Consider the following 23,755-nt stretch of genomic DNA (forward strand, 5'->3'; position numbering starts at 1 on the left):
TCATGTCATCTGTAAATAGAAATAATTTTAATTCCCCTTTCCAATTTGGATAATTTTTTTTTTCTTAGTGGCTAGTATTTTCTTTACAGTATTAAATAGTAGTAGTAAAAGCAAGTCTCTGTTTTGTTCTGAGTTTAGGGAGAAAGCTTACAGTTTTTAACCACTGAATATGTTGGCTGTGGGTTTTTATAAATATCCTTTGTCACATTTAGAAATTTCCCTTTTATTCCTAGTTTTATATGTTTTTTTTTTAATTATGAAAGTATTTTGGGTCTTTCTCTGTAAAATTAAAATAATCATGTGTTTTCCCCCTTTGTTCTACTAATATGATGTATTCTATCCATTGGCTTTCTTTTTGTGTACCAGGGATCAAACTTGGGTCCTTGTGCTTGTGAAGCAGGCCACCAAACTGCTGAGCTAAATCCCCAGCCCCTGGCTTTCTTATTTTAAGCCACTTTCCTCTCTTGAGACAGATCACACTTGGTTATCCCCTTCAGTTTAATATTTAATTCCATGTTCCATATTTCATTGAGAGTTCTTTTATCAAGAGGTCTAGTTCTGTAGTTTTATCTCCTTATTATGTCTTCTCTATCTTTGGTATCAGGTTGTACTGGCTTTTTAGAACAAGTGTGACATATTCCCTCATTGGACAGGGAACCTTGAGTCATGACTGGCCTGACATGCAAACAACTTGGATTATGACCAAAATTTTAGTTTTATATTACAAAGTCTTGAGTTACAACCTGAACGCCACTTGTGCTTCTGCTTGTACTTCTAGATGGTCTCAAATAGAGATTTAACCCCTGAAGAGATCTGGAGGGAACATTACAACATGCTTTCCTGTGTGGGGTAAACTGAGAAATCCTGGGCCAGTGTCTCTCTAAGGACACTGAGATCTACCTGAATACAGGAGAGAGACTGAAGTCTGTGTAGAGCCTTCGCTTGACCAACTTGAGTTACAACCAGGCCTCCGGAATGAATTGAGTTCATAAGTCACTTAGTCACTTTCCCATCTCTGGGACAAAATACTTGATACCTGAGACTTAAAGGGAAGAGAGTTTATTTTCATTCACGCCTTCAGTCCATGGTTGGATGACTCTAAGATAGAAACGGCATGACTGAGGAGGCAGGCAGAGGAAAAATGTTCAACCCTTCGGTGCCAGGGTAGCAGAGAGGGGAAGAGCCGGGGACCTGCATATACCTTTCCAGGTCATGCTTGCTCTCGGTTACCTGACTCTTCCAATAAGACCAGGCCTAAACCACCAATTAGAAGAGTGCCTGGATTATCTAGTCACCAGCCAAAAGCCCTATTTGAACACATCAAGACTTATAGGGAACACTTTAGATTTAAGCCACGACACTCATCTTCTATTTTAAGGAATGGTTTTTAGAAGAACTTTGGTTCATTCTTTTTTTAAGGTATAGTAGAATTTACCAGTGAAGCCATTTGGACCAGATGTTTTTCTTTGTCTTAGGAGGGTTTTTCATTACTGTTAAAATCTATTTATATTGGGACTAGTATATTTCTTGTTACTTCATGGTCAATCTTGGTATGCTGTATTTCTAGGAATGTATTCATTTCATCAAGTTTAACAAATTTTGTTGTATTATGTTACCATGAATTGGGTTGTTTAAAACAACAGAAATTAGAAAGGAACCATTCTCCATTGTTGGTAAGAGTGCAGACTGGTGCAAACACTATGGAAAGCAATATGGAGATACCTTAAACAACTAGGATTAGAAGTCCCATCTGACCCAGCTATTCCTCTGCTGGGTATCTTCCCAAAAGAAATAAAAGATTCATACCACAGTGATATATGCTAACCCATGTTTATAGCAGTACAGTTTGTAATAGTTAAAACTTGGAAACAGCCTAATTGCCCATTAACTGGAGACTGAGGAAAGAAGATGTGCTTGTTTGTTTGTTTGTTTGTTTTTATAAAATGGAGTACTACTCAGACATAAAGAATGATAAACTAGCCAGGGATTTGACTCAGTGGTTCTGCTGCCTGCCTTGCAAGTGCAAAGACATGAATTTGATCCCTGGTACTCCAAAAATAAAAAAAATAGAACAAAAAACTAGAGACATTGATAGCTAAGTGGATGCACACTGAGGCCATGCTCTTAAGTGAAATTAATAGGACACACATGTGTAAATACCAAATAGTTTCTCTGGTGTGATAAACTAAAAGAGTAAATAAGGATTAAAATTTATAATTGATATTTTATAATGGAAAAACAGTTCTAAAGGTGTAGGGGAAGTGGGAGGGGTAGGGGAAAGGTTAGAAGGGAAAAGAAAAAATAAGAGAAAACAAAAAAAATGGAAACAGAGTCTCTGTAAATAGGGAAGGGTGGAGTGGGTGAAGGGAGGCCAGAGGAATGGGGAAAAAAATGAGAACCAAGATCTGTCATGTTAAAGGAACAAGATCCCAAAGATGAATGTAACTGTATTATATATCTAAAATGTACCAATAAAATTTTTTTCTGAAACAATGGAAATTAACTATTTCATATTTCAGATGGCCAGAAATCAGAAATCATAGCATTTTTTTCTTCTGGTTGCTCAGAGAGAGAGAGAGAGAGAGAGAGAGAGAGAGGTTGTCTCACCCCTCTCCCCGGGTTCCTGTGGGGTTTGTAGCCAGTTCTTGGTATTGCTGGCTGATCCCTGCAACACTTCAGCCTCCTCCTCCATCTTCATATTGCCTTCTTGCTGGCTCTGTGTGTCCTGCCCTGTTTCTAATAAGGACACTAGCTAGGGGTGAGCCCCTAATCCAGCACCCTTACTATATTTGCTTCTGCTACAACCTCATCTTCAGATAAAGTCATCTTTGCAGGTTCTTGGTATATGTGCATTTCGGAAGCGTGCTGTTCTACCCACTGCTGCATACGGTTGTGCGTAGTAGTCCTCATCTCTGGGAGCTTAGTAGGGATGTCCTTTCTTTCCTTTCTGATTTTCATTACTTGTTTCTTTTCCTTTTTTGTTACTCTGTATTGCTAAAGATTTGTCAGCTTTGTTGAATTAGCTGTTAGTTTCATTGGCTTGTGTTTTTTTCTCTCTTTGATATTTTTATTATTACTAGTTAGAGTCTTCCTCGTGCTAGCTTTTGATTTAGCTTTCTCTTCTTTTTCTTGTTCCATATCATATACTATTAGGTTATTGATTTGACATCTTTCTTCTCTTTTAATTTAGGCATTTATGGCTATAAGTTTATATTGTTGTGTTTTTGTTTTCATTCATCCAAGTAATTGCTGATTTCTCCAGTGACTTTTTTTCAACTTATTGTATAAGAATATATGGTTTAATTTCCACATATGTGTACATGCTGCAGTCTTATTTCTATTATTGATTACTAGCTTCAATTTCATTCTGGTTAGAGAAAATATTTTGTATGATTCCAATATTTTTATTAGATTGCAAAGGTCTCAAAAGTTGAGTCTTTTTTTTTTTAGCTTAGTAACTTCTTCAGTGAAGAGATTGATTCTTAGTACCCCACTCCCTCTTCTGCCATTTCCATTATGGTGCTTATCTTCTGTGAATGTCCTACAGATATATATTACATGGCTACCACAGATCCTTCTCATTAACCCCTATTTCTCAATTGTAGGCTAAGTGTTCTTTCAGGGGTTCACATTACATTGCATTCCCAAGATGAATATAAACTTAAGTTTCCATGGATTTACTACAAAGCCTATTTACAGGCTGAAGAATAAAAATTTAAAAAGACTGAATAACAGCACTAACCTGAATATAATCTGATCATACTTGAAGGCTTCAGAAAATAATTAATATATATTAAGATCATCAATGGAAATATCATCTAGAAATAGCTGTACCTCATAAAGTGGAGATGGCAACAACTCTTGCTTAAAAACACATTTAGATCTTGGTTCTCATTTTTTTCTCCATACACTAGCCCTCCCTTCACCCTCTCCCACGTAAAAGTACAAGATCCCAATGATAAATGTAACTGTACTGTAAATTTTAAAAGTACCAATAAGCTCAATGAGAAAAAAACACATTCAGAATTTATTCTAGCTAAATTATTCACTTACATTAATTTGTCTATCCTTTGAGAACAAAATGCAGATGTGTTTATTTTGGTTATGTCATTTCCATAGAAACCAGCACATTGTAGATATATATTCATTCTTCATACATAGTGATTTATAACTTTCATATATTCTTGACTATTTAATATTTGAAGAACATCTCATTTTACATTGGTTACCATCTGGGATTGCTAATGTGAACATCAATACATAAATATTGGTCCAGATACAGAAATCTTAAATGTATCAAAGGCCTGAAGTAAATTGTTTGTTATGAAGTTAAACATATGCTATGTTTCAATTCACATTGATAAAAAATCTAATAATTCCTTGCTCTAACATTCTGACATACATGATGAGCTAGGTAGATAAGTCTTTGTCCTATCTCCCAATATAGCTTTATTGTATCCTTTTCATAGTTCTTTAAATATTCCATTGTAGTACATTTTAACCTTTACAAAATAAACTAATGTTTTCTCTTATTTTATTTATTTCAGTTATTCTGTAAGAATGTTAGTTATAATATTAAATACAATTTAATTTATGTCATTCCTTATACCAAACAAGATCAGAAGAAAAGCTAAAATAGAATTTAACCCAAAATATAAGGAATTCATATTTATTTTTTCCCTCTAATATTGTAAATTCTTGACAAAAGATTATTAATGTTATTATTAATGTCAAAATGTTCAACATCACTGGTCACTCGAGACATGTAGATGAAAACAACATTGAAATTCCACCTCACCCCCAGAATGAATGACTGTCATCAAGAAATCAACCAATAATAAATGCTGGTGGGTAGAAGGGAGGAAGGAACCCTTCTCCATTGTTGGTGGGAGTGCAGACTGGTGCAACCACTATGGAGATCAGTATAGAGATACCTTGAACAATCAGGATCAGAAGTCCCATTTGATCCAGCTATTCCCCTGCTGGATATCTACCCAAAACAATTGAAAGAATCATACCAAAGCCATATATGCTCCCATCTTTATAGTGGCACAGTTTGTAATAGCTAACACTTAGAAACTTCCCATCAACTGGAGACTAGATAAACAATCTATATATCTATATATCTATATATAGATATATGTTAACTTCAACAACATAGTTCTTTTAGGTTATTAAGGCTGTTCAATTATCACTGTTGATTGCTACCCTGAGTTGGAGAGTCTTCTGAAGTGTCAGAGTGAGAAAATTATACTGGTTCTCACAATTTTTTTTTAAGCAAAGCTTTGAAATTAATTCAATCAATAGCATTTGACAGCAAAATTTAAAAGCAACAATTGCATACTAAGACTTATAAAACCACCTTGTTCTCTTTTTTTTCATATTTGACTAACAGTATGACCAAGAAATTGGGAGACAATAGAAAGGTTATCATAGTACTTTATATGATGGTATGCTGTACAGAGTGGCTATAATGATGGACAAGATAGTCAGGGTGTCCAAGAGGTCTCAAGTTTGTATCCCTAGGGTTGACAAGTGCTCCAAGTTTTATACTGGGACACAGAGTGTGAAGAAACAAAACATTATACGTGACCCCTGGTGAGAAAATGAAAAATTTAGCAATCGAAGGATGAGATAGCTTAATCAGCTTGAGTAAAAACAGGGTGTCGTGAATGGAATAGTTAGAATCTGTAAAGAAATTCCAATGTTATAAAAACAAAATGTATGATGAAATCTTACAAGGAAAGGCTTGGTCAGGCTGCAAAGCAGAAATACTAAACAATAATACATAAGAATTTGAAAGTTTTTGTGTAACAAAACTGTAGTCTCTGAAGTTTTTGTTTGTTTGTTTGTTTGTTTGTTTGTTTTTTTTGTGTGTGTGTGGTTGGCTTTGGCTATATGTAGATAAAAGAGAATATTAAAACAATTCTGTTCACCGTATGAGTGTAAGGATCCGAGTTCAATCCCTGGTACCAAAAAACAAAATACAAAAAAAAAAAAGAAAAGAAAAGAAAAAAAATTGCTCAAATGAAATATCCAATCTGAAGATGATATCAAAGCTTTAATATGTTTTCAAAAATAAATAAATAAATACAGAAAGCAACTAGACTGTTCCATTTTTTGTTTTTATTTTGTTGTCAGAACATTTTTAGAATTAATGAATACTAATCTATTATCTACATACCTTTATTTATAAATACCAATTTTATTTTACTTCACCTCTTTGACTTAGAGTGTTTAATACACTGACTCCTACTGTTGATTGTATTGATTCCATTTTATTCAAGCCAACATTAAATTGACAGGAAAGGTAGAAATCAAAAGGCGATTGCTTTCAAATGAAAAAATAAAAGGATATTATTTTGGCGTAAGATGATAAAGTTAATCTTTGGCAGGTTGAGATCCAGTTTTTCCAACACCATTTATTAAAGAGCCTATCTTTCTTCCAGTGGGGATGGTCAGCTCCTTTGTCAAAGATGAGGTAGCTGAGTACATCTGGAGTTGTTTTTGTGTCTTCAGTCTATTCCACTGATCCTCAGGTCTGTTTCTTTGCCAGTACCATGCTGGTTTTATCACAGTGGTTTGTAGTATAGTTTCAAATTGGGAATTGTTATACCCACTGCCATGTGTCTGTTGTCTAGGATAGCTTTTGCTATTCTAGGTCTTTTATGGTTCCAAATGAATTTTTGGATTCTTTTTCTAGTTCTGTGAGATATAGTGTTGGAATTTCCATTGGCATTGCATTGAATCTGTACAGCAGTTTTGGTAGTATGGCCATTTTCACTATGTTGATTCTTCCTACTCAGGAGCAGGGGATATCTTTCTATTTTCTTATATCCTCTTCAATCTCTTTTTTCAGAGTGCTGTAGCTTTCAGTGTAGAGGTCTTTTGTTTCTTTTGTTAGGTTGATTCCTAGATACTTCATTTTTTTGGATGCTATTGTGAAAGGAATTATTTCCCTAATTTCTCTCTCAGTGAGTTTGTTATTTGTGTACAAGAAGGCTATTGATTTTTGGGTGTTGACCTTGTATCCTGCTACTCTGCTAAAAGTGTCAATTAATTCTAGAAGTCTTTGGTGGAGTTTTTTGGGTCTTCAGTGTAGAGTATCATATCATCAGCAAATAATGACAGTTTGATTTCTTCCTTTCCTATCTTTATTGCTTTAATATATTTCTCTTGTCTAATTTCTATGGCTAATGTTTCCAGAACTATATCAAAGAGGAGTGGTGATAGTGGGCATCCTTGTCTTGTTCCTGATTTTAACGTGAAGGTTTTCAGTTTTTGGCCATTTAATATGATGTTGGCTGTTGGTTTTTCATAGATAGGCTTTATTAAGTTGAGATATAGACCATCTATTCCAATTTTTAATGAATGTAACTGTACTGTATACCTAGAATATACCAATAAACTCAATAAAAAAGAAAAAAAAGAAATAATTATAGTCACCACAAAAACAACTATAAGGAGAATTTGCATGAGTTTTGGGCAAACAACTAACCAGACTTGAAATCAAGACTGCTTTCAAGATACCAGAACAGTACTTTGGGTCTATGAATCTGGATATAGAAATGATGCATTTTTATGATAATTTATATGATAAAAGTCCTCCTGATAAAATAACATACAGTGTCCAAATGCTTTATTCTTAAATTTAAAAGCTGGTTGTTTTAGATAAAGGCAAGGAGGGCAACTGAACTAATAAAGCTTTACTCTGGGAAAAAAATGATAAGGTTAATTAATGGAAGGGTAGATAAAAACACAAAAAAGATAAAAAAGCAAATATAGCAAAGTGTAAACTGAACAATAAAGGAGTGGAGATATAGCTGTTTACTATAAAAATCTTTCAGCTTGTCTGTTTATTTGAGATTTTTCATAAAACATTTGAAATAGAGTGCAACAATCCCAGAAGGACGTCTAGAAATTTCAACGCCTAAATTAATGTCAGGATATTGTCAGTGTATAGCACCAAATTAAAAAAAACAAGTCACAGTAAGCAAAGCCAGGCATTAAAAAGAGCCAAATTTGGTTTTTAGGTAGAGGATAGAACGACAGAGAAGAGCTATAGTAATGCAAGTGTCCATTTATGTGGAAATATGTCATTAGGTTTCTACCATTACATTGACATTATGTTTTATCCATATTGAAGTGTCCTTGTCAGATAAGTGTCACCACAGTCCCAGGTCCACTTAATCAGAGCACATCCTAACAAGGGCCAAAGACCTAAATTAGGTTTAGTGAGGGTTTTTTTTTTTTCTTTTTCCTTTGATCTAAAACACAAGTATAGCAGCAACATATATTTAGTTACTTGACTAAAACATCAAGATTATGTAACCCAACCAAAAAAGTAAGACAATCATTTAATATGTAGTCATGAAAAAAATTTTTGTAGTTTTTAATTGATGATCTCTACCATTATAAATATCTTTTCTGTCTTAAAGTCAATTTAGAATTTTTAATGTCTTTTTAAAAGTCCTTATTGTTGTAGAATTGATTAATTTGGAAGTACCACATTTCTTATTAAGGGCAAATAGTCCTTTTTTTTCAGTTGATTAGTAACTCCTCCAAATTCCTGCAAGGATTTCCAGCTTACAAATTCAACACTGGTCCATTCTGCGTGAATTTTCCAGGACTGTACAGTCACAGATGCCTGGGGATGTTACCCTCTTGGTCCCTTTACTTTGAAACAGGCCTGGATCTCAGAAATTTCAGACAAGTTGATACTGATCCTTTCAAAAAAGATATGCACAAAGGAAGCCTATTTGCCAACCTCCTTGAGAAAAAAGGTCAAGTAACCAGTTGGAAACTTTTCTAAAGGTGTCACATTAAACTTTAATAATACCTACACTTTTATGGGGCTTTTAACTTTGCAAATTGCTTCCACATGCATTATCTCATTCCATGTTCCACTGCGATGAAACTGTGTCTGTTTTAGGGCTGAATTATAATAGCATCAATATCAAAATGTTGACAGGGACATTTCAAAAATTGATTATTACTTGGCTGAGCAGAAGTACTCAACAGGAACAAGCTGGCTTCCAGATGAATTAAAAAGGGTTAAAATTCTGAAATTAAGATCTTGAGAATTTCTACTGTGTGAGGTTCATCGGAGCCATTTTACCTGTTGAGTTTTTCTTGTGTGTGTGTGTGTGTGTGTGTGTGTGTGTGTGTGTGTGTTTAATGGAGAAAAGGACTTCTTTTGTCCTCTCTTTTGTTATTCTGATTTCTGATTTCCGTGTTCTTTTTCTTTCCAATTTTCCTGCAGGTGAGCCCCACCCCCGGGTGTATCCGTGCACTCATGAAGATGCTGTACTGCCCGTACTGTCGAGCACTGCCCACCGTGAGGCCCTGCAGCAACTACTGCCTCAATGTCATGAAGGGCTGCTTGGCCAATCAGGCGGATCTGGACACCGAGTGGAACCTGTTTATAGGTAAGGGCCATTTAAGCAGACCCGAGATTGGACAGCTGAGAGCCGCACGTGCCTGTGATGTTTAACGTGCAGGTCAGAAGGTAGGATGACTTGTGTGGACTTCAAACAGCTTTTGGCAAATTATAAACACAATTTGACATTTTTCTTCCTTTTGTCCTGAACAAGAAGAAACACTTTATTGCATATTACCAAGGATGGTTCTGTTAAAGATACACAAGCTAGCTATGTCCAGTGAGTGGGTCTCTCCAGAGAGAATGATAAAAGTTCCTGTGAGAAGGGATAAGTTAGAAAAGAATCTTGTCAAAGAATGTTTACAGTACACATTTTGGGTTGTATTACCTTAATATAGTCACAGGTTTTAGAAAATAATTTTTCCCTAAAATTCTAACATGAAAATAGCTTAATATTTTGGATGAAGCAAGTAAATTTTCTATCTCACTTTGGGGGAAAAGAGGCTTTAGGCACACAAGCCTGAAATAGCCTTCCTGTCTTCAAAAGATAGGAGTTAAAAAAAAATGGAAACAAAGTCTTTGTAAATAGGTAGGCGTGAAGGGGTTGAAGGGAGGGAAGGGAATTGGGGAAAAAAATAAGAACCAAAAAAAAAAAAATATATATATATATATAAAGGCACAAACTCCCAGTGATGAATGTCAACATATTGTGTAGCTAAAATGTACAAATAAACTTAATGAAAAAAAAGATAAGAGGAAAGAAGGGAGAAGTGGGGAAAATGCTGTGATTCATGCTTCTGTTCTCAGGCTGCAAAAAATCATTCAGAAGGTTTCATTGCCCACAGAAATTTTTTGAATCGCTATCCAAGGATAAAAGGACAAATTTTATAGGGAGGCTTCTCCCAGGAAAACTCATGGCCCTTGAAAGAGTAGATGTGTTTTCTTCCCCTCTGTCAAATGGCCTTCAAATAAAAGTACTTTCAATTGCATTTATTGCAATTACAGTGACAAGCTAGAGAGGTGAAAATAGCAGTGGCATTTGTCAGCCTCAGAGGGCCCGCATCGTTTATGCCAACCTCTAACAGAAGACACAGGAAAGTCTACTGACATCTAAGATACAGACAGGACAGGAGAAAGATCTAACCATGTTAGAGGTCAGAAAACTCTAAGCTTACTGAACAAAGATGTGCTAAGGTTGCAGGCCCTTTACTTTGGCCTAACTCACTGGTTAACTCCTACATTTTGTTTAAGAAGACTGGAGAAACGGGTTTGAAGTTCATTTTTTAAAGAAATTTGTAGAGTAGGTAGATTAAATTGGAAGTCGTGCAACAAATTCTCAGGATCATTTCAGAGAGAATAAATTGTAACGCCATTCTCCGGCCCTTGGATAGGAGTACAAAATCTGTTTGTGAGATCTCAGGTTACTTTATTTGAAAACTAAGGGAGTTTGAAAACAAAAAAGTTCTTAAGACATTATTCTAACTCAAAAAGGACATGATTCTTTTCTAACCTTCTTGTTTGCTAAGATTTTGGAGAAAGATACAAATAAAAAATAAGAATAAACTTGTTTTTCTAGAATATGATTTAGATTCCTTGTGGGAAAGTAAAGATACCCAAATACTGCTAATGAAAATGTAATCCCATCAAGAAGTCTAAAATGATTTGTATATTTTTAAACTAGATTAAGCTCTGGAGTCATATGGATCACTTATACTTTTTGGCTGAAATTGCTGTAATTCCTAGCATTGTCTTTTATTAGCCTGAAATTTATTGATAAAAATGGTCATGTGAATCTTGTTAAATAGAGCAGGAAATGACTAAAAATGAAAATGTTTTTTTTCTTCATTTATAAAACCAGCAGTGATTTCTTATTGGCTTTCTTTGGTCATTGGTTATTTTAACATGAAACAATACTTTCAGTCAGGTGGTTTTCCTAAAAGCTCATTTGATGTGAAATTGAATAGCTAAAAAAAATTGTATGTTTTACAAAATCCTAATTTGAACCTCCCATGTGTTGGTCAGACTTTAATAAAAGGTGGAACTTGTTATTTGTCCAACATGAATCCATTTCAAGACCATTCTTCCTCCCTGTCTAAATTTTTCCCGCTGTCTTTCTCCTGGTCTTGCTAAGGAAGGCATTAAGAATTGACCACCAGCACAGACTTAGACAGAAACTATATACATGCTAATAGTTATTTGTGTGTGGTGGGTTACTTCAAATATTTATTACTTAAATTCCCTACAAGTGCCTGCTCATTTTCCACACAAATGCATCCAAGATGAGAGTAGGGCAATTTTCAGGAATGCCATGGCAAAAATTAATGTGCAAATTGTTAATCTCTCAAAAAGTATATGTACCAACCCCTCTCTGGTTAGCACCGACAACCCATCGCTCCCAGATCCCAGGATCTCATCAAGAGACCCTTTGCTTCTGTTGGTATCACCTGCATTTGCCATCTTTGCCTGCTGCTATGTAACATCTTAGTTTGTACATTCTGTGGATTTTTTCTTTAATTATTATATGTTCATCTACGTTATTATATGTTCGTCTGAATGTAGACAGTGGCACACAATCAACTCACAATACAAATAACAGTCAAGTTGGCAGCAAATTTTTTCATGATCTTTACAATGCTGAGAATTAATTGAAAGCAATTAATAACTTTAGATTTTGGGTAGTGTCTGGATGGTGTCAAAGGAAAGGCAGCTCACGGATAAGGTGAAAGTTGTCAAGTATTCCACTAAAAACCTCCGTGCATTTCACTTGCTTCCGAAACTCTGTAGGTTGGTTTTCATTTAATCTTAGGAAAAGAATACCAGCAGTCTCTTCTGAGTGCATTTCTCAGTCCTCCTCCAGCAAGTTTAACTCTGAGCCTAGCGCAGAGGCAGAGCTCAAAAGCTCCTTATCAAGTAACTTGTGTAAAAAAATGAAGAGCTGTGCCATTTTTATTTGAAAAGTTGATGACAACTTTGAGGAATATGCCACTAGTTCCATTTTAAAGTGCTTTAAAAGCCTCAGTTCACCTCTAGCAGATGCCTGCGTGTGCCCTCAGGGAGCCTGTGGGATTCCACAGCACAAAACACAGCGCGCCTCACAGCCGCCCTCCACGGGTCATAGCTGCCCGCGTGAATGGTAGTCACGAGCCCCGGAGCCGGTCAGCCTGGGAAGGAACAGGAGATTTTTGTCCTGTTCTCACTGCCAGGGACTACGTAGCAGGAAAAATCCCTAACCTGAGATTTTGACAGTCTGGACTTAAACATTTATCCCAGGTGTTGCTGTATAACCCTGCACAACTTCTCCCACCAAGCTTCTGAATGTTGCCTAAATGCAAAATGGTTTTCTTGAAAAATATTTACATTAAATTAAGATTTCCCAGAGGAAAACAGTTTGTGGGCAGAACTCATTTTCGTGATATCCTGTGGTTATTTTGAGTGCTTGGCGTTGATGCCAGCGCTTCACAGATAAGAATTCTATTTGTGACAAGAGGCCACGTTGCAGATCACATCCAGCTGAGATTATATCTAGCTCAGGAACACAAAAGTCAAGGCTGAAATTACACTTATGGCTAGAATAAATCTTGCCTATACTTTAAAGTCAAGGATATATGGGACAACCTCCTCCAAACATCTGGTACCATCTAAGATTTTTATAAATTATGAGAACCAGAGAGAGTATTTTGAAAGAGGTTGCTGGTATGGTAAGACAAAGGCTGGTAAGACAAAAGGCAAGGATTCTATTTCTCTATTTGTATCACTAAATAGGTATAGACAGCTAATTACGGCAAATATAAACATAAGGCTTTAAGGCATGTCTCAATTATGTAGCCTTTTGAGGCAATCCTGGCTAGTAAGGAACTAATAATCTTAGCACATTAATTCAACTTACTATAATGAATAATCCAGACTTTTTTGGCCCTCAGCGAATTTAATATAGTTAAATGAATTATAATGAATTCTGATAAAGTGTTAGGAGAATACATGTCCAGGATGATAGATATTTACTTAGCAAGTGGATTTAACCCGGTCTAGGGGCTCCGGGGAAAGTATAGGATAAAGTACTAAATATAATTGTATCAAATTAGCATTGTCAAACATAACTGATTTTGAATAGTGACAACACAAATACTTTATATAATATAGCCCCCCTGATATTTCCAAGTCCTGTGACCATTTTAATAAGTCTAGCAAAATGTCACTGTTTTTTAAAAAATGCTCATTGTTTTTCCTGTGAATATTTTCTATGATAAACTCTTACTATCATTGCCCCTGATTTGAATGGAGAGATTTGGAAAATTTCTGTAATTTAATCAAGTAGAGTTTGAGTTCCCTGATTGACCGAATGCTCTGCAGTAGAGGGAAAGCCAGCAGGGTGGTCTTCATGCAGACCCTGGGCACTCAAAGACTAAACACACTAAGGGTATCACATTTTTCTGGGCTTTCTTTTTTTTTTTTCAAACTGACCAACTCTGAAATTTCAAGAGTGTCCAAGATAAAGATACACAGTATATTAACTGTTGTCATTCCCTTATTGTTTTGCTATGAATTTTTTTTTCATAAAAATCCTACCAGCTATAAGTTGGAACATCCCCCATCCTGAATTCTGAAACCTGAAATGTTCCAGAATCTGCAACTTTTGAGTGTTAAGACAATGCCCCAGGTAGAAAATTCTATTCCCGACCTCAAAGCGGAATCAGCCAAAACACAGAAGCACAACACAGTTTAATCAGTATCCCCTAGAGAAAAAAGACCACTAGAGTTCCTTCAGAGGTCATTAAATGTTTTCATACACACAGTTATTTAAAATGTTGCATTTAAAAAGTTAGTCCAAAGGCAGAAAACTGGTGAGAGTCTATCAAACATGAAACCCAATGGGGCACTTTTTCTACCCAGGTCAAGAGATCCAACGGGGAATACTGTCCATTCATGCCTTCATTTGTTTATTAATCCAGCACCTTTGTGAACCTTGCTTTGGTTTTACATGGTGCTTGAGCAGAGAATAGAGAAGACCTCTGCTTGATGAAAATAATATTCAATGTATTTCCTTGGAATGGAATAAATGGTAGTAACTGCACAGAAAAATAAAAGAGAATATAGAAGTGGCTATTCTAGTTTACTTTGCAAGTCTATTATTTTAATGGAAGTATGAGTACTTCAATAATTTAAAAATCATATATTCCTGTTATTAATGGACTATATGTGAATAGAGATGACAGAAACAAATCAGACACTGACCTCTGTCCATTCATGTGACAGCTGCTATAAGTTGGAAATTACAGCCAGTTTCAAGAGAGCTGTGTTGGGTCAGTCAACTGACTTGTGTCATGTAGTAAATGACAACTTTGATGCATTAGAAGCTACAAGAGTTGTATATATTCAAGGTAATTCATATATTCGCAACTCTGCATTGGGGGAAAGTGTTAGACCTTATTTGAAAAATTTAAAATATACATTTATTGTTTGTGGTAAACAGACTCAATTTTTCTCTTATAGCATTTGCAAGACTGTATGTTAGTGCATTTTAGCAGGGCATAAAGGGAACACAAGAAAGAAACTATTGCATGCATGTGGATAAGATAGTACTCTTTCAAAGACTTTCTGAAGCATGAAATTCTGTAACATAAATCTGATACAAAATATTTTAGTTACACACAATTGCAAAGTAAGTGTGACATGGACTCTGACTGGTTTACCCTGAAATACCATGTTGTACAAACCTCCAGACCCTAAGCATAGAAATGTATTTCCTTTAAATGGAGAAAAGAGAAACTTAAGAATTTCCTTTGGTAGCCAGAGTTCAAGGCATCTTCACCTCTGCTTCATGTAATTCAGGAGCCTACTCAATAGCATAGTCTGAAAACATAACTCCTAAACGGAGGAACAATAGCAAGGCAATTATTTTCAAATCTGATCTGTTAGTACGAGGATTTGCTGTTGCTTTTGTGCTTTCCTAGTGGGACCAAGAAAGGCCTTTTAAACAACCAGTCTTCTATCATTTGAAATCTAACGCCACCAAACACTCTGCCTTCCTTTTTATCATTGATGAAATAATTTCTATTTCTTATGGGAATGTGTCATATATAGTGCTCTCCATGTAACACAGCTAAAATGCATAAGTAGTACTAATTACTCAATGAAAAAAAAACTTTTTTAAATTAAAGAATAAAGCAGTTGGCTGGTACCCAACAGCTTTTCATTGGCTGCACCTGTCATTAGTTACCCAAGCTTAGAAAATGATGTGCTTCTGAACTCTGCATCTGTGATGGTATTTTATGTACTACAACAGGAATAATGACTTACGGGTGGCATAATTCAGTGAATTAAGGGTGGCATAATAGGGGGCTATTCAGTGAAATAGAGGTAGACATGCTTTAACTTCTGAACACTTACCAATATTGGTCATGAGACAACAGTGCAAGGCATGTACAGACAGCAATTTCTGCTATGATCCAATGTCATAATCAAGGTGTCTAGTGTGTGTGTGTGTGTGTGTGTGTGTGTGTGTGTGTGTTTTGTCCTTTATCCCCATCTCCAACTCTTATCTACCAGTCTATTTCTAGTTCTTATATACTTGGTTTCTCTACAATTTCCAATTATAGTTATTCTATTTCTTTTTTTTTTTTTTTTTTTTGGTACCAAGTATCAATCGAACTTGGGTCCTTGCACTTGCAAGGCAGGCACTGGAACCACTGAGCTAAATCCCCAGCCCAGTTATTCTATTTCTTATTGCTACAAATTTGAGCTTCTAAACTAGATTTTCAAGAGGGGATGCATGATATAGTATAATATGACATAACACTAAGGAATTGAGGAAAAGCTCTTTTTGCAAGTACAGCATTCATTAGGATACAAGAGATTTCATTTATAGTGAGTTCACTGAAATACCTTTAGGTATGACCAAGTTCTCCAGTTTCTGTAAGAAGTAACAACAGAAGGTTTTAGTTTGTCAAGAGAAAGCAGAGCCCATCAAAATGACAGTGTAGTTAGAAAAATGATTTCGTATTTGAAAATTTTCATTTGATTTTAATCTACACTTCAATGTTAGTGTTTTACATAGACAAATAGTTTAATTTGATCGCTATATTGAGTTATTTGTTTTTAATCATTGACATTTGATTTTAGCAACATGTTGCTACTGTTGCTCTCATTTCACTTTTTTCAAGTTCACCATCTAACACAAGTGTTTGGCTTTTGGTATGTCAACAGAAAAATATTTGATGATTTTTTTATAAGGGGATTAAGTACATTCTAATGTATTTAGAAACCCAGGCAGAAATCAAACACTATACTCATTAGCCCAATGACCTCCCTAGCAATTCCAATTTTAGGAAATAAGAGGAACATGTGGTAGAAGACATTATGTTTCAGAAACTACAAATAAAAAAATAGAAATAGAGCTAAAACACACGTTATTAAAGAAAACACTAAACCACATAGCTAAACCACACTAACCACTAAACCACACTAAACCCATAGGAAACTGATAACAAGTCCATAGCTATCATAACCACAAAGCCCTTCATGTGGTGACCAATTTAAGAGAAGAAAGGGTGTCAAGACCTCCCAAGGCATTTAAATAAATCCAAAAGTCCTGACTAGCAGCTGAAGTGAAAAATCCTTATTTAAAACCAGAGAATACATTAGTGTGTCAAGTTGCAATTTTTATTAAAATATCTTAATTATTAGTATGAAATGATAGAACTTTGCCTCTTTCCTCAAAACATAACATTTACACATATATTTTTCCAGTTGCTCCAAAAACTCTGTTCATTCATGATGCCCTCAAGAGAAGAACTAGTGATGGAGTCTTTCTGTTTGAGTCATTTTTGAAATGAGTTTTCACTCTCCCTAGGCTTGTTTCTTTAGCAATTATGGAAGAGACTCCTTTTCTTTTGCAATCTTATTCCCTTTATCCCATTGCTCTGTGACTTATTATGACCAACCATCCCAGAAAGCAGAGGTGAAAGCCAGTTTAGAAGAGGTACCCTAGTGATTTATTCCGATGGTCAAAGGTATGTTTTCATTTCTTAAAGGCAGAAATGGATATGAGTGTCCATGAGAGTCACTTAAGAATCTTTATGGTATATGAAAACTTTGACTTGTAACTCATAAAAAAGTACTATGTCTATAGATCCTGCACTCGATAGCAAGGAGAGAATGTAAATTAAAATAGGGCATGAAATATCCCTTGTCCTTCAAATAGCGGCTTAATGTAAATCCCATGTGGAAAAGATAGGTCAGCATTTTCTCTTTACATGGATTTAAATAATTTGCTATGCTAAGAATTACTTTTATTCCATATTTCCTTCTGATAAAGTGAAAATAGGAAAAGCAATGAAAAGTAAGTAGCTGAATATATGGCATACCCCACACAGAGATTTATCTGTGTTCATGCCTTCTTTAATCTGTAAGTGTCAGGAGTCTTCTAGAAAGGTAACACTGATAATTAAATGTCAAGTAAGCCTGGCAGTATTCACCACTAAAATTTCAATACTCAGGAAATGAACTGATTTCATGATAGGCCTACGATTTGTATTGTGTGGACTGAGCAAGTCAGTGGAGTGGGACAGTGTATGAAATAGTGGTGGCCGCCCAGTGGTTGAATTGTCGGAGCTGTCACGGTTTCCAGACCAAATGAATCAGCCAGTGATCCCCAGCCGTATCTTGACCTGCATCTGTCTCTCTCACAGTTTCACACCAGCTTCACGAGGGTAGCTCTCCCAGAGAATGCAGGGTCATGGTTTCCTAAGAGAGTTCACTGGGGTGGGGGGAGGGAGACAGACAGAGAGAGTGAGAGAGAGAGAGAGAGAGAGAGAGAGATTTCCTGAAATTCACTGCAATTGCCTGGTCAGGGCTGTTGGAGGCTGTGCTATTTTATCACTTGCATGTGTGCCTTCTCTGATTATCACTAAATGAGTTCCCTATTTTTAAAACAGTTTACTGTTCCAAACTCTCCTGAGTTGAGCATAGTAATAGAAATGTAGTTCATAGTCCAAAACCTATGAGTGTCATACAAGCTAGTGAGAGGACTGAAATCAATAATTCTCAGAAAGTTATCTGAAATAATTCTAAAACACACAGTACGTTTTGAGGATGTGGATCATGAGTAGGACCTGGTTTCTAAAAGAGGACTCCAAAAGAAATGAACTCCATATCCCTTCATCTGTGAACCTTGCACTGTTTTCTTTCTTTCTTTTTTTTTTTTTTTTTTTTTTTTTTTGTGCTGGGCATTGAACTTGGGTCCTTGCGCTTGCAAGGCAGGCCACCGAACCGCTGAGCTAAATCCCCGGCCCGCACTGTTTTCAATTAAATACCTGTGGCTGAATTTAAGAAAACTCAATTTAACATATACAAAATGTGATAAGAAATTATAGTAAACATTTAAAATTTTAAAATATCACTGCAGTAAAAGACATATTGTCATCAACCCTCCCCTCCCAATACTCCTCTTCCTGTCAGTCCCACTTGTCCCATTGTTCTTGCCTTCTTCTGAAGTAGTTCTGGAAAGTCCTCTCTCCTGACTATGTTTAGTTGTGCTCCTGCGGCTGCCTCACTGTTCTGAATCAATGCAAAATATTTACCCTGCATGATCATTTGGACTTGGGAGACAAGGCAGAAGTCTCACAGTGCCAGATCTGGTGAGTGAGGTGAGTGAGAAAACACCACCATGTTTTCACAAGCTTGCTTTCCCTGAGATGGCACGCCCCAGCTGCGTTAACCAAGTTTTTGATCGTACCTCGTAAGAACACAAAAGATGATTTCCAGAACTGCTTCAGCAAGTGGTATGAGTGTGTTTGAAGTACTGCAGACTACATATTTTAAGGGGATTAACGGCAATGTGTCTTTTACTGTAATGCATTTTTAAAAATTTAAACATTCACCATATATTGTGATTACTCCTGGAAACTAATGTTATATTTTACTGATTGAATGTCTAGATATGTACTCCCCAAGTTGGTCCAAGAGAATGTTTTAAATGTGCTTTGCTACTCACTTGCAAAGTATCCAAATGTATATGTCCATAATATCCAAACTGTGAGTGTTGTAAGAAACTTGATTCCTCCATTTCTATGATTCTGAATCCCATTTGGAGAGTGTTAGATCAATAACACCTGTAGCTAGTATTCATAAGACACGCACTTTATAACAGGCACTTGAGACATTTAATCCTGACAGAACCCTTTTCAGTAGTCAGTGCCACGATCCTCCACTGTATAGACAGGAAAACTGATTTCAGAGGTGTGGGCTGTCCAAGGTGATGTAATCTGTAAGTCACAGTGCCTGGTTGGCTTCTGTATTAGTCAGCTTCCCTGTATTGGGAAAAAATACCTGACATTCACAACTTTAAAGAGCAGAGATTTAATTTGCCTCAAGCCTTAAGAATTTTCCCTCTATGGTCGACAGACTCCACCATTTATAACATATATACTTTGGACAAAAAAGTTTAAATTTCATAAATCTCCTTTTCTTCATCAACAAAGTGGAGGTAATAGTACCTTACCATTCAACATTGTGAGGATTAAACTAGATAGTGCATGGAAATCGCCAAGGGATAGAATACACCTGCAGAGTAGCACGAGGACAAGAGCAACACGGGGTTCCTGTTTAGTGAATAACCTCTGATGATTGGAATAGGGAATGGAAATAAGAAATTAGGATGCAACAGAGTAGATGAACTGATAGGAAAACATCAGGGTACCAAAACATTCAAATATAAGAGACAACCCGAACCAAAGGAAACCAAGGGGCAAGAGCCAGAGGACAGGTAACTGGAAAGAACTGAAGAGATGTGGTGAAAGTGATGCTTTTTATCACACAGGATGCTTCTTGTCCCTGTTTCAGGATTTGCCTTAGTTCTTGGGAGGTAGGGCTCATCCAGCAGAGACAGCCAAGCATTGATAAGCACTTGGTGACACCAGGATGGGAATATGGGGTAGGAAATAAGAAGCGGTATGATCTTCTCAGAAGTGAATGAGAAACTAGCCAAACTGAAAGGAGATACTTGCTGGTGTGTCCTTGGAGGTAATAATATGGATTTGGGGGGCATGTTAAAAGGCAGGTCAAATACTTGACTTTCTTTCTTCTTGTAGGCAGTGACAAGCCACGGGCTGTTTAGTTCAGGGAATGACAGAATCTAAGTCATAATGTGGCAGCTAAGTATGGATTCAGATGGATGAGACTAGTGGTAATGAGAACAGATAGGTCATCAAAGTGTGGTTCAGAAGAAAACAGGAAGACAGCAATCATGGTAGTTTTTCAAGCAAAAATGTATAGGACTGTGTGTCTACAGAAAGGTGACTAAATGCAGAGGGAAGGAGGAAATAATTAGGGGATAAGCAACCAAGAGAAAGATGCTGCTGTCTGTAAATAAACTATTTTGAGAATGATAAAAATGGATGCCATTAATTGCTTAGCGCTTGTTGGATTTGAGAAACAGTGAGATTTGTCCAAAGGATGTTAAAAATATTGGTGTTCCATAGTTCTGGAACAAGACACAGGTTGCCAAGAGCCACTAGAGTGTTTCCGTAGCCCAAAGGTTTCTGAGGTCGACTCCCTTAATCCATTCTGGCAGTTGTACCCAGAATTCCCTCTCCTGGGGTTCCACAGGTGCCTGCCTATTCCTATCTTGGGAAATGGTACTGTTGTCAACCCTAGATGTTAAGTAAGCCCTTAACAGCCTGAGCACTAATATGTAGTCCCAGAGTGAGCCTCCTTCTCATACTCCGCCGCCTCTATAATGAAATGCAGCTAGAATGTCAACTGTGCCCACAAGGCTTAACACACAACTCCTTCCCCAAATACATGTTCTCAGCCTCCATAACCACCTTGATGGGCGTATTTGTCATACACACCATTTTATAATTGCAGTCAATCCAAAAGGAAATTTGTCTTCTCTAGGTTTAGGCTTTTACAATCCTCAGTGAATAAAATCAAGGGTTACTTTGTTTGTTCTGGCCATCACCAAGTTCTGAATTTCAAATTGAGGTGTACAAGACAGATGATAGGAAAAAAAAAAGAAAGAAAAAGTTATCATAATCCAGTACAAGTAATATATCTAAAAGTGTACCTTGATTTATTATAATTGTTTTATGTGTTTCATATCTTTCTGGCCAATTAGTTTAGTTTTTAGTTTGAAGGTGTGATAACTGACTTTATAAAAGCTTGTAAGATAAATGCACCTGATGCCAGCCAAAAGTGGGGGGTGAGGTTGGAAGAAAAAAATTAAGATGTGTTATGTTCCTATACCACTTCCCTGTAAGGAATGTGAACATTAGGTACTACAAACGTGCATTAATAATTTTTTTTTAACTGAGGCACGACATGTGTTTATTTTACCAAAAAAAAAAATGCCCCCAAGGATTTTCATTCCCTTCACTGTCAAAAAAGCCACGTACCAGAAAGTAGCCCCTCACTTCATTGTGCCCTATGGCGCGTTTGTCCCCAGTGAAAACTACACTGTAAGAATCGATGTCATCTGTTCACTGGCTCCCAGATGTTGAGTTCCCTAAGGAATAACACAAATACACACAATGCAACTTTGCAAGGCAACACTTGGAGTAGCAGTGAGGGTTTTTCTGTTTGTTTGTTTGAGTTTCGTATTGCCAAGTTACTGATTTAAGAATGCCCTAGAGTATAAATTATTTCTCCAAACCTCTGTAGTGACTTTTGTCAAATGCATTCTGCTTAGCCCATTAAAGGTGAAAAACATGAAATATTATTTGATTTGTAACCCAAGAAAAAGCCCTAAAACCACCTGTCCCTCTTTGGAAAGCTGCCAGAATAAAGTGAGAGGAAAGGTCAAGGTTGAGAACAGTAATTCCGGGGTGCAGAATGTGGCTCAGGTCAGAGATTGAGCCTATGGGCTGCATTTGATCATTCAGTCTCTTATGAGGATTTACATTTATTTTTCTTGACCCACATGAGAGTTTGGGTATTGAAATCGAGTTTTCCAGCCATTTAATAACGGCTGTGCAATATTAAAATATAAAAATGAATTCGGTTGAATAATTACATATTAAGGTTTCTTTTAATTCAATTCGCAGGTTTGTTTCAGGATATATTTAATGTTCCTGGGGAAGAAGTAGATTTTAAAATCTTTTTTCCTGCTTGCCTCCAGATTTTTTTAAATGCCCTTCGTTCTGTTCTGCCGTGCACCGAATCCTATCCGTTTTGGTTTATGACCACTGGGCATCAAGTTGCTGTGTTCACGATAAACTGGTTAAATCATCCTTTTCAAAGTTACATGTTTTAAGATGTAGGGATAACAGTTTGGGAATGCAAAGTGATGGAGTAAACGTGCCATTCGCCAAGTCGATTTCAACACCAGAGCCTGACTCTTGAATCTGAAACTTCTCCATCCAGCAGAGGATCAAACGCACTCTTGAAGTTTCAGTGCTAGGCTGGAGAGGTCCCCCGTTGCTGCTTGACTTCACCTTCCAGGGAAGGCATGGTGCTCTGTACTAACAAAGAGCACAAGAACACGGAGGTCAAGCCCCCAGCCACCACTGGGGTACTTGATTTTACATGCTGGCTTGACTGACTCTTCATTAGGTACCTGCTTTCAGTAATGTAACACCACAGGTGATTCTTATTTATGGCTTAAGAACTAAGTCTCAATTGGTATGTCATTTTTCCTTGGTGTGTTTCTCTGTTTCATTTAAAAATTTAAACTTTCTCCTGAACATACACAATTATTTTAATGATCGTTTTAAAGGCACGTTTAGCCAAGCTCTTATCTGAATGAATAAAATTCTAAATTAAAAGATTCTTACCAGAGTTTTACTATATACACATTTAAGCTTGACATACCAGGGAATAAGCTAGAGAGATAACTTTACAAATGGTTGTTCTGCAATCTTGATCTGTCTGAAATCAAATTAGTTTTTAACATTTATCTGGAAATAATTTCCAAATTACATAATAGTTTCAAGAGTCATACAGAGTTCGCAATACCCATCACTCACCTTATACTCAGCACCCTGTCATCCATAACCACAGTGCCATAAGCAAAACTCAAAAATTAACATTGACACAAAACTGTTAACTTTATATCCCACACTAGCATCATTAGTTTATGTGCAAATATCCTTTTATCTGTCAGCACAAGGGCCTGAGTTCGATCCCCAGTACAAAAAAATATAATAATAGTAAAATAAATATCTTTTTTTTATGTTTCAAGATCTGATCCAGGATTTCACATGCAATTAGGTGTCAGATCTCCTTAGTACTCTTTAATCTGTGACAGTAGATCTCATTTTGCTTAGCATTAGGACCTTGACACTTTTCGTGATCACTGGTTGGTTATTTTTAAAAATGCATCTCAATTTGCATGTTTCTGGTATTCCTTAGCATGTTAGGATTTTTTTTTTTTTTTTTTTT

General features: G+C 36.3%; 1 protein-coding gene across 2 annotated transcripts in view; it reads left to right on the forward strand.

The window, feature by feature from the left end:
• The window catches only part of Gpc6 (glypican 6), a 1,098,597-nt gene that overhangs the window by 720,400 nt on the left and 354,442 nt on the right, over nt 1-23,755 (forward strand). For both annotated transcript variants that reach the window (XM_010630646.2, XM_010630653.2), the window contains exon 4: nt 9,263-9,428. In XM_010630646.2, coding sequence (XP_010628948.1) covers nt 9,263-9,428 — 166 coding nt within the window. The remainder of the gene's footprint in view (nt 1-9,262; nt 9,429-23,755) is intronic.

Source organism: Fukomys damarensis, unplaced genomic scaffold (genome assembly GCF_012274545.1).
Source record: "Fukomys damarensis isolate Sample0158 unplaced genomic scaffold, DMR_v1.0_HiC HiC_scaffold_6, whole genome shotgun sequence".
In the NCBI taxonomy this organism is placed as follows: domain Eukaryota; kingdom Metazoa; phylum Chordata; class Mammalia; order Rodentia; family Bathyergidae; genus Fukomys; species Fukomys damarensis.